Source organism: Lepisosteus platostomus, chromosome 2, assembly GCF_059453375.1.
Source record: "Lepisosteus platostomus isolate fLepPlt1 chromosome 2, fLepPlt1.hap1, whole genome shotgun sequence".
Classification (NCBI taxonomy): Eukaryota; Metazoa; Chordata; class Actinopteri; order Semionotiformes; family Lepisosteidae; genus Lepisosteus; species Lepisosteus platostomus.
In genome coordinates this window covers 17,250,566-17,262,913 of record NC_142612.1, presented here as the reverse complement: position 1 = coordinate 17,262,913, position 12,348 = coordinate 17,250,566, and the positions used below count along the sequence as shown (strand labels likewise).

Below are 12,348 nucleotides of genomic sequence, written 5' to 3'. Positions count from 1 at the left end.
GTCACGATGGAGTGTTTGGTTTCTAAGGTGGCTCTCACTAACAAAGGTAGGACAGGAATGAGGAGAGGTAAACACCTTTGTTCTTCAGTTCATAGATTTATTTCATGCAGCAAGGAAATTTAATAATATTCAAACAGACTATAGTTTGTGGTGTTCCATGTGTTGTATGTGCCAGCTCCTGCTGGCAATATTGCAGATGTACCCCTGGTTAGTGAACTACAGTCTATATTTTCATATCTTTCTTACAGACTTTTAACTTGTGTCCAACAAGAGGAAAAAAGACAATTGAAGATGCCAAATAGTCATCCACAGTGAGGGTCTTGAAACTACTCCAGGGGAATATGTCTTTCAAATGACAGTATATTTGTATAGATAATGTTTAGCCTTAAATTATAACTCTCCAACTTAAAAGGGCATTGCAGAAATACAGAATACTACAATTTCACCTAGATGAGTTAAATGAGACGTGAATGTGAGAAAGCTGGAAGATCCTACACATCTGCAGAAACTGTGTTCATTTATATGATTACCTTTATTAGTCTTTTGTTGTATAGGTTTGTTTTGTTAGCCTTTAGAGAAAGGAGGATGCCTCACTTCTAGTCAAAACAGGTAGGATGATCATAATATTCAGGCAAATGAAATTAAAATACAGAACCTGCAGAACAAGTAGGACATGTGTTGCTTATTACTAATTATTACAATGCAAATATTCGCTAGACAAATCGAGAAGACAACAGTAACAGTGGGGTCAAGTTCAATTATCATAAGGGGACCAGAAGCCTTCAGTGTATTTAACCCATTGTACTCTTCACTTGTATTTATCTCCTGCTGAAACCGATCAGCAGGAAAATAATTTTACCCAGCACCTAGCCATTTCCTGAACATTTCTAGAGTCAAATTCACAATATGAATGAGTAATTTGCTGTAGACTAACCCTACTAGATAAACTTCACCACTGGGCAAACACCAGACAGATAATGTTTAATGTAGACAAGTTCAGGGTTATGAATGCAGGTAGTAAAAACGGAAACTAAATATGAAATAGGATGCTGAGGTGTTGTGGGGAAACAATTCAAAAGGTAAACAAAATGCTATAGAATTGAAAGGTTGGAATTTAAATCAAAGCATGTTTATGTTAAAATTGTATAATGCAGGGTAAGGCTTCATTTACAATATTGTGTACAATTGTGCTCAACGTGTTAACAAAGTAATTTTTCTGCTCTAGCCTCCGGATGCTCAAAGAAGAGTACATTCAGTGGCTTAAGGGAATGTCCTACACTGACGCACTGAAGGAACTGAAACTTTTAAGCCTTGAGCTGAGCAAACATTCACGTATACAAGTATTCAAATATTTAAAGTATTCATGCAAGGACAAGATACAAATATTCATGTTAATCCTTTGACTTTTCTTTCTAAAGAGAAAAAAAACCAGAGGACACAAGTGGAAACTACAGTACATAGAAATACTTTTCTGACAGAACAGGAGGCACATTGTTGCCCAAGAGGTTGTGGAATTCTAGAACAAGCTACACAGCCATGTTGTTGACCCTGTACACCCTGGTTTCTTTCAAGAAGTGGCTTGATGAGATCATTGGATAAATTAATGAATAACTAAAATGACTAGATTGGCCGGATGGCCTCCCCTCATGCTTTTTGAGTCTGCTCACGGCTTGAGGCAGGCATTTCCTCACATATTTGAAACTCACTAAAATGCATTGCATTCAGTCCTTGTGCTGGGGTATCCTGTGTCTACTGATTTCCATTCCAACTGAGTTATTTATTAAGCTATTAAACTATGCTCTTTGGATCTCAAATCTCCTTTATACGAGTCATTTCCAAGAAAAGTAACGAGAAAAAATGAGTTTCAGCCTTATCTAAACTTGTTGGTCTCCTGCATCTTTCTAAGCAACTCATTTTTCATCAATTAGTGATGCACAAAGAGTTCATAATGACACTGAAACACACATAAAAAGTGTTCCAAGTGTTGCATGGACCACTGCATACAGTCCATTCAACTTCACTGAAACAATAAACCTAAGAAAAGCCAACCTTGGGTCACAAAGTTTATGATAAATTAAAACAGAGCTCCAGAAATTGGGCTATTTCAATAAAATGTTTTTTTTAATAATACAGTGAACACTGTCAGCAGTTTTACTTATTCAGATCGTGCTTATGATTTTTTTAAGACAACTTTCAGCTGTTTGTGTCATTAGTATTACTGCTAAAATGTCCTCATCACCATTATACTGTACAGATTAGGTTAATGAAAAACAGTTAATAATTCCATTCAATCATACAGTGCCTTTAACCCTAGAGGGTCCCAGAGTGCTTAATATAGAGTATAGGAGAGGAGACACTTCATCCACTACTGAAGTGCAGCCCCACCTGCATGACACACAACAGCCATTCTACACCAGCATCCCCACTGCACAGCAGATCACATAAAGAAGTGAGAAATTGCTTCACTAAGTGATTTAAGGGGGACTTTTTTTAAGAAAGCCAGTATGTACAATCCCAGAGTGGCACTTAGCCATAACACTGGGAGGGGTGAGTATCCCTACTATTTTAAAAGTACTCTGGGATCTTTAATAATCAAGTAGTCAGGACCTCAGTTAATGTCCCGTCCAAAGGAAAGCACCTTCTACCTCAGTCACCATACTGAGGCATGGGTTTAGTAACTGATCTAGAAGGAAAAGTGCTACTTACACGTTATCTACAAAATTTGCAGATTTCTTTAGAGGTTTCCCCATCCTAACCAGCTTCAGAGATCTGACCAGGCTGCAAGATAGTAACATTTCTTACAGTTTATCTATTGATTTATAGTTCTATTAGTAACATTTATCATTTATAATTACAGATTTCAATTTGATTACATGATAAAATTAGGAATCCTTCATTTCAGGGATTTCTTGAAAAGGGATCTTCCATCCCTGTTAGAGGTAAAACAAAGCCAACAACATCCTGGCGGATTTGGTGTGCCACAAAAAGCCTGCAAAAATAATTATTTGTACTGAAAGATCTTGATGCAGTTGTGCATGCTGTCTGCCACCACTAGATGTCCGTCTGGCAACAGAGCCAGACCCCTGGGGCTGCTCAGTCCCTCTCTGATGATGGATCTTCCTGTCCCCTGAGAAGGATACAGCAAAACCTTGTGCTCCTTGGCCCAGTCTGCCACAAGTATATCACCGTCTGTGTCGATGCACACTCCCCAGGGGCAGGAGAGCACCGGTCCCAGACCAGCATTAATGCCCAGGATCCTGATGGTGCTCCAGCTGGGATCCAGGACTTTAACACAGGGTGCTCCACTAGTCTCACTTCCCCTCTCCGAGACAGCAACCAACCCTGTGGTCAGGCTGGCTGCCACAAGATATGGTTTACAGAATCCAGGGACCACAGTGCGCTCCAGCTTACGGCCTGTTTTGGGTTCCAGCTGGAAAGCAGTCAGGGTGCCACGTCGGGTGTCGGCAACTATGAACTCATCCCTTTGATTGACAGCAACCCCCCTTGGGGCCTCTAGCTCATCTCCACCTCCACCGAAGGCCTGCAAGCGACGCCCGTGTCGATTGAAAATAAGAAGAGCACGCTCCGCCGCGCAGCTCAGTGCGATTAGGCCCTTTCCATTTACAGCAATGTCAAAATAGTTGTGGTGGCGCCGGGCCGTAGAGCCCTCAGTACCCTGGGTGGACACTTGCTGCAGTATGTTGCCACGTGCATCTGTCACTTGCACCCTGGCATTCCCACAATCCACTACATAAAGCTGGCCCTGGGGCATGGCATGAAGCCCGCTGGGTAGACTAAGTTCTGCCCTCCCAGACCCAAACTTTCCAAACTGTCTGACCAGACGCCCTTGCTTCTGTCCTTCTCTGCCTTCTTCTTTAATCACAGTCTGCTCCACCTTATCCCCCTTGCCACCCATTCCTGATCCCTGCTGCTGCTCTCTGGCAGAATGAAAGCCTCTCAACTTTAGCCCTGCACTCCCACGTTTAGAGGGAGCAGATGACACATCTATAACTGACATTGAGACCGACCTAGAAACACGACCAGGAGTGTTTTTCGTACTCTGGAAAGAGTGAGTGCTCTTACTTTTAAACCCAGTGCTACAGAGGTCCTTGGTTTCATTCCCATTCGAAATCCGACCGAGAGATGAAGAAGCGCTTGATAAACGCTTCCTGTTAACCCGTCCCTGTCCTACCTCGTCTCTCCCTGACCCTTCAATGAGGGGAGGTGCTCTTCTAGACAGATCAAATGTAGATTTTGAAAGGCGCACGTCTACACCACTGCTGCGAATGGGGATACTGTAATCCCTAGGGGAACTTACGATGAAAGTGTAAGACGAGTCAATGCTGTCCGCTGGTGAAGCAGGCCTTCCTGTATCTCCGTATGTACCAACTGCAGGATCCTCAAGGGACAAACTAACATGAGAGGGGGACCTATATCTGGGAGAGAGATCAAGACAGCTCCGGCTAATTGCAGAATCTCGAATGCCTGTCTTGGGGTCTTGTTTGTCTTCAAGACTCTGCTTGGAGCCCCTGTTTGACGACTGTGAGGCTGGCAGACTTTTATTATTTATAGCGAATCCTTGAGTGATTGCATTTTCATTCCAAAAGGTGCTTTCCGCATGTTTTCTTGTCTTGCCTATGTGACCTGGATGGCTTTTACTGGCTGCAGAGATCTCTTTTTGTGTGCTGAATTGAGCACTGTGCTGGTTAGCCATCAAGACCTGATCTTTAGGTGGTCCTGCATACATTCCAAGATCAGTAGATCCCGGGTGATGTACCACACACTCTAGCTCTCCCTCCTGGCGGGCAGAGGGACAACGGCTAGACAACAGAACAAGAGCTCTGCTGGAAGGGGGGCTGCTTTTGATGTGATTACCTTCTGTACCTTTCTCAATTACAGTCTGCTCTTCCCCATTCTCCGATTCCCCATCACTCAGGAAAGCAGGAACAGCCTGAAAGAGGTCTCTCTCTGAATCTAAACTCATTGCCAAGTCACGTTCCCCATCATCAACTTCTAACTCAGGTTTCTGTGAATGAATACGGGAGTCTGCCAGAGAAGACAGGTCTAGGGCAGGAACCTCTGTGAGCTGTGGCATTTGTATACCGCTGTTTGTCTCCCGTTCGTTTTTTATATCACTGATGAGTTTAGCTTCCTGAGACCCCATTCCGTCACCTGTTTCTGCAACCCTGGGAGAGAGACGAATCTTCCTCACTACTCGTACACCCCCACACTCTGCCACAGATGTCTTAGGAGACCATTCTATGACTTTTTCATCTGCAGTTTTTACCACTGCTCCATTCACTCTCTGCACTCGGTTTTCACCCCGACAGGCTTGTATTTGATTTCGGTTCACCCCTTTGGAGTGACAGCTGTCACCCTGCCCCCTGCTCTGACCCTCATGTGGAGTGCGGACACGCAGGCTGTGCTCCTGGACCCTGATCTCCCCGAACAGGACCAGCTGACGGGGAGAGGGGTGAAAGCTGACCCTTTTCAGCGAGAAGGGTGGCTCCCAAAGCAGCAGCTCTGAGATCCTGTGCTGGAGGTTCTTCTCCAGGTTTGTCCGTCCCCCTCTCTGGATTTGATCACGGAGCTGAGCCAGAGACTGCAGCCTCTCCTCGATGGAGGCCTGGATGGCTTGTGCCGCAGCTGTGTTCTCCTTCTGCAGCTGCTCCAGCTGGAGCCGGGTGTCCTGGTGCTCCTGCCCCACCCTGTCTATCAGTCGCTGCTCTTCCCTCTGTGCTCCCAGCAGGGCACATTCAACAGACCTGGACACGCTCTCCATGTCCTGAATCTGCTGTTCCCTCAGGTGCAGCAGTGCCTGTTGACTCCTTTCCAGCTCCAACAGCACCTGGGGGGCCCACGTGGGAAGGGCCCCCCCTTGCTCATCAGTTTGCATTGCTCCTCCTGGCGCTTTAGAGAGTACCAGCACTGCTCCACTCTACGGCAATCGTCATTCTTTGCTGCCTGAGAAAAAAATGAGAATGGATTACATCTCAGCTTGCTTTTGCTCAATACAGCATTTTGGATTTTATAGTTCTCCCTGCATTTCTTCTACAGCGACTTAAGATACCCCTCCATGTTTTTTTTTTCTCCAAGAAACAGCTAAACGAGGTCCCTGGATCAATTGGCTTCTAACTACTGAATGGCCTAGAAAGGCAGCATGACTCCCATTCTCTCCCATTTGCGATTTTTCCCCATGATCTGATGTACAGAGAGACACTGACCCTGCAAGATCATTTAAAGTGTATTTCCAGTCATGAACTAGGCAGTGATGTACAGTATTGCTGCAGATTTCCTGTCCTCCAGTCCTTCAGTTAAGAAACTAAAGCTGTGATCTACAACTTTTCCCCTCTCTCAAAGAGCTTAGCAAGCCATCTGGACAACATTACTCATGTTCTTCCTTACTTACTGTAAATATGGCATAAACGCAAATTAAGCAGAAGAAAGGAAGCAAAGATAAAGGTAAATGAAATCTGATGATTGAAGATTGATGTAATACTTTTCCCTCCTATTTAAGTGCAGTTGAAATAGTCTTCATTTCAAATTTTAATCTTTAGAAATATTCCTGGATTACCTTGGATGTTGCAGCTATTAACAGATTTAACATAGTAAGACAGTTGACATGAGGACTTTATAAACGAAGATTGTATTTTAAAACTGAAAAGCAGACTAGCTCAGCTTGTTTGCTCAACTTCCTGATGCCAGTAAAATAGGATACTTTACAATGTAAATAGATTACACCTCTTAAGGCTATTGAGCAATACAGAGAGCGATAACAGCCTCCAGCAGAACCTGATAAAAACAGGGCCTGTAACCGAAGGCGGCAGAATGATCAGTTGCTGTTCTCATCAGCAGACTCGTATGGTGACAATACTGCTTTTACCATTCACACATAAAAAATATATTTTACATTTAGATGTAGTATAAATCTTTTAATATTTATACATTAAATTCAAAATAGTCACATAAGAAAGATATAACCTGTATTAACCTCTTGGGGATGATACTGTTTCATTAATTAAACATTCAATTCTAGATAAATAGAAATTGATTAATGAGAAAGCAGGGACTTACTTTATAAGATAGATTATTATATAGGATGTGTGTGATAGGACTGGTTTTGTATCATTTTATATAAAGATATTTTCTGTTCAAGTGTTCAATATGTAAGGGTTCAAATTTCAAAGGGAAGACAGTATCCCATATTATTAAAAAATAACATTACCTACTTCTCATTTTTGAGTTAAAAACTCAAATTACCATGTGCACACACTCTGTTTAACATTGAGATGCACTGAGAAAGTGTAACATACAGTATGAAGAGACTATGAATAATGTGAAGAGACTGAAATTCTTATACTGCACTTTAAGTGTCTGAACAAGTTCCCTTTCTTTAAGTGAAGGATTCATAACTGAAAATATCTGGAAAAATGTATGAATGGAAGACTGAGAGATACAATGTAATGACTAGCCCAGTGTGGCATATTTTACCTGTGAGGAAATACAGTATTTGCATTTGCTGTCAAATCTGTGCCAGGTGTTTTATTGCCATTATATTCTAAGACATGTGGGTTCATTAAAACAGGGCAGGGATCTTTATTTGCCTAAGTAAATGCATAATTGCTTAACAGTGCACTGAAAAATAATCCATACTATATTGCCTTGAGGAGTTTATCAGCTCATGATAATTCATTTCCTGGCATCTCTGTATAGATTATCTCTATTTAAAATTAGTAAATATATTGATTAGGAAGCTGTCTCATACGTTTAATGGTAAAGTCCAAGTTTTGGGTGAATATGACATGGAAATGAAAAATGCTGGTTTCTCTGCACAGATGTTACACCATTTTCTTATTTATTTAACCAAATGTTGCAATACCTTTATCATCATTCAGACATTTTCTGAACGCCACTTGACCTTGGTAAGGGCAGTGGCCACTCACAGCTTGTTCTGACACCCTGGATGAGACCAGTCTATCACTGGTCGCACGCCCACAGGGACCAGTGAAAAAAGCCTGTTAACTAGCTGGTATGTCTTTGGAAAGCGGGAAGAATTAGAGCACCTGGAAAAACCACATGACCACGGAGAAATCAAGCTGATTCCACACAAAGCACCCAGGCTAGAATTAAACCGAGGACCCCCGACCTATGGGATGGGAGTGCTATCCACCTTACTGCTTTATCATCCTGTTTGTTTTTTCTGGCCACGATGTATTACTGCATATTCTGAGAAAACAAATAGAATAGACAGAAAAGTGACAGTGCTTTTTCCAGAGGTAATCAACCGGTCTTGTTTTGGTATTGGTATTTGGTTACAGAACTTCCAGTTATTTCAAGCAAGCCTTTTTATCTTTTTTTAGTACCATTATCTCTATTATTTTATTGTTCGTGATGCCTGGGAGGAAAGAAGCTTAAACGTAAAGCACAGGAAAATTATGTTAACAATTAAATAATATTAAAATTATATTACATTCCACCAAATCCAAAACACATGGAGAAGAGGTAGACAAGCTGCTGATGCACAGTAGATTGCAGTTCAGGCTCTACAGTACATTAAAGGGCCATAGCCTCAATCACTGGAAAGCTACTGATACTTAGACAGAACTATGCTGTTTCTCAGTGGGAGGTAATGTGTTCATGAGCAAAGTGTGGGAGTGCTGTTTCTGGAGCTGCTTTGGTTACGGAAAGAGGAATATTGCTCCTGTCTCTTCTAAGTGCAGCAGAACTGACTTCTGTTGGCTGTAGCTAAAAGCTTTTTGAACAGGAAAATAAGAGGGTCATCAGTATAGTATTCAATGAGAAGAATTTAACCACTAGTTAGACCATTTATTATAGTCAATACACTAAAAGTAAATGCTTAAATGTTTGTAAACGCTGACATTTCTGATGGTCTACAGAAAATTAAAGGATCAATGTAGTCAGTTTTGAACCATGTTGTTTGTGGGGAATATGCTAGCTTCCTTATGTATTTACTTCAGTACAGAAACAAGACAAGTGACTGATGGGGTGATTAAACAATAGAGGTGAAACTGACACCCATTGCATAAGCATTTCTTTTGTTTTAATTAAAATATTTGTTATTAACATATTAAGTTATGGAAACCAAGCTTCTCTGTGCTTTGTGTGTTAGATTTTGGCACTGTTATATAATCACAGAATAACGGAATCCGAATAAGTTGGACCTCACATTCCTCACATAGAAAGGAACATCAAGTTGCAGAATCATGGCTAATCATGGCTTACGGTTGCTTTCTCACACACTTCAGCAGGGCACCTACTAGAGATAATTCCTGTATTCTTTTTCAAAGAATCAGAGTGAGGAAAACAGATCTGAGAGAAACGTTAGAGAACTGTTACCATACAATGGTGTCAACCACATGTCAAGCAATTAAAATCCTCAAAGTCAACTTCAGAATTTGTAGTGACGCATCAACCAGAGGACACAAGAGAACAAAGAGGTACTTTTTTACACAGAGGATTGTGGGAGTCTGGAACCGACTGCCCAGTAATGTTGTGGAAGCTGATACACGGACTTCTTTCAAGAAACACCTGGACAAAAAGCTTACAAAGGAGAGGAGGCCATCCGGTTTAACTAGCCTGTTCGGTTAGATAATTGAGGATGAGCAACTCATTTAGGTACTGGCAAACAAATGGGCAGATTTGACTCTTGCTTTTGGCATTTCTTGTTTTTAAGCTACATAACACAAAGGCTGGATTCACCATAAACTGTACTAACAATAAGGATTCTCTGCGATTTTAACTCCCATCAATGACATAAATAAATGCTGATATATGGAAATCATTCTCATAATTGCTCCTGCTGCTGATCCAGTCTGTCAACTTAGGGTACAATATGATTTCAAGCCACCAGTCATATAGAGCAACACTATTTAAAAAAGATGAATAAACAGAATTCAAGCATTCTGATTGCTGTGTCATTAAACTCTTACAGCAACACATTCAAGCAATATACTGTAGTTTTAGTATGCAGTCAAAAAGAATTCTACATATAATCTCACCACTACAGTGTACCGTATATACAGCAGAAAGGTCTTAAGCATCAACCAGGGGATTCAAATTTCAAAGACAGACTTCAGAGAGAGGGAAAGAAATGTGCTTGCCTTTTTGTGTCCGGAATTCTAAAATGAATTATAAATACGAGGTTCTGTGTCTCATTAAAACATTGCATAAGAACATAGAGGTTGAAAACTAGAGACCATTGGGACCATGTAGTTCAGTACTCGTATTTCTCACATTTAAGTGACATGAGGAACCCGTCCAGCAATTTCTTGAATGAAGCCAGATTATTAACTTCAACAACATGGCTGGGAAGATTGTTCTAACCTGTACCCTACAACCATTTGTGTAAAGAAATGCTTCCTGTTTGGAGTATTGGCAACTGCTAACAGAGAATAATGATCATTGTTTTAAACAACTTCTCAACATTTTGATAAGCAAAAGGGTTAACAGAACTTTTCAACAATATAATAAAAAGCTTATTTTATTAATCTACAAAAAATATCTGAATAACTTGAATACTTCTTTTGTTATGCACTTAAATCTAGAACAATGAAGACACTTTTTATGACACTTCTGAAAATTAGGAGAGAAAGTCTTATGTAAAACTTATACATAAATGCACAGATATGTTGGTAACAATTTCAATTTGCTTTTGTGTGCCCTTAAATTCTCACTATTTCTGGACCTACAGACACTAAACAAATACTGAAAAAAAGTCAAAGTGGATATATAAAATATACCTCATAGAAGTAGATGACAAAACATTTCACACCTCCTTTTAACAAAGTATTATTCAAAAAAACAAATATTTCAAAAAAGCAATGAAGTAATGAAGGAATGTGAAACATAAAATTAACAAGAATATCTTAAATCATACTGTTTAAATGTAATGGGCCCTAATGATGGTATAATACCATTTTCACCAAAGGGTTCTTGTTATCTTGGAGGTGTTTTGTGAAGCAATCCTTACATCGCAGACACTAACACCCACTCCACTCTCACATTTCCCTCTTCAATGTTTCATGAGAGGCTACTGTTACTTTGTCACTGTGAGTCCACCAGGTCTGCATCTTATTACCTGTCACTCATGGGGAGCAAGTCCCAGTGATGATGAAGCACTGAGCATGCAGAATGGGACTTGGGACAGCTCTGAATGATTTTAAAGCAAACTAATAAGCATGACCCCCGTGACATGAACTCTTCTCAATAAGCTTGATAAGTGTCTACCCACGTAAAGTAAAAAGTCCATTTAAACAGACAAAAAGGAGGACATATTCTGAATGAATCTTGAAGAAAGGCTAGCTGTAGAAAATGTGCAGGGCTAATTCTAAGTTGCAAAATTAAACTAAAAGGCTACTTTAATTTTATATGGCACCAGCGTGAATCTGTTTCAAAACAGGATCATATCTGGTACAAAATTCTACAATGTGACCCACATGGAAAATGTGATCATTTTCTAATTATTCATAAATGATTGATTATATCATCAATGTATATGGAAGGAATGTTGATATACTATTATTTGTTCAAGCCTTTCTTGTCTGTTATTAGTAAATGATCTTACCTGTGCGCAGGTATCTTGCGCCTGTACTCTCCCCTGCACTCTCCCCTGCTGTCACTGGAGCTGCTGCATGCTGCTGAGCTCCGTGCTGAACTGTCACACACTCAGGGCTCACGCTCGTTTGTTAGCACTCACACGGTTGTCATGGGCAACCAAACCAGTGTCAGCCCCCCCGCTGGCTGACAGGTACCTAGCGCACACCTTCACAGCACTCCTCTCTTCTGCCCTCTCACTCACAAGACACAAGCCTGCACATTGGCCTGAAAAGGCACAGGGGTCCTTAAAACTGTTTTCAATCTAACACAGAGAAAATGGGAATAAGAGTCATAACTTGGTGGAGGGATTCAAGATATAGTTCAGATTAAATGAAATGGTCCTGGGTTGGCAATGACTGACAATAAAACAAATGAATCCCTTGTTTAAAATTGACAGTATTGGTTGGTGTATTTCCCGTTATAAACATTTTCACAATATCTGAACTATGTGAAACTTTTGACAGTTCTATTAAATGGGTTTCTAATGTAAACTCACCTTAGATACGGGCATTGGCTGCATTGAATAAAACAATAATAATGGCGATCACCCAGTTGTATTTGGGTATGGACAGGGATATTTGACACTGGGAAATGTCTGATAGCTGCAGCTTGATGGCATCATCGTGTTGTCATGCCACACACACAATGATCACAACAACTTATTGCCTACATTCTCATGTAGCTATGGAAACAGAACAATTTGCTTTGACAAGACATCTAAACTCTCCCCTG

The 12,348-nt window shown here is 40.8% G+C and overlaps 1 protein-coding gene across 2 annotated transcripts; it reads right to left on the bottom strand.

The window, feature by feature from the left end:
- Nucleotides 1–76: 76 nt before the first annotated feature.
- Nucleotides 77–12,345, bottom strand: LOC148676062 (uncharacterized). 2 transcript variants are annotated; one of them, XM_088601505.1, is made up of 3 exons: nt 12,113–12,345; nt 11,585–11,878; nt 77–5,964 (listed from the first exon to the last, which is right to left on the bottom strand). In XM_088601505.1, exon 3 carries the CDS (start codon nt 5,894–5,896, stop codon nt 3,002–3,004), a length of 2,895 nt encoding a protein of 964 aa, XP_088457631.1. In that variant the 5' UTR covers nt 5,897–5,964; nt 11,585–11,878; nt 12,113–12,345; the 3' UTR covers nt 77–3,001. The 2 variants fall into 2 exon arrangements, with proteins under 2 accessions (XP_088457631.1, XP_088457641.1); XM_088601515.1 differs by lacking the exon at nt 11,585–11,878.
- Between the last annotated feature and the right edge of the window lie 3 nt (nt 12,346–12,348).

Excerpts from the sequence above, each read along its gene's own strand:
- LOC148676062 (XM_088601505.1), bottom strand. The coding sequence starts at position 5,896 with ATGCAAACTGATGAGCAAGGGGGGGCCCTTCCCACGTGGGCCCCCCAG.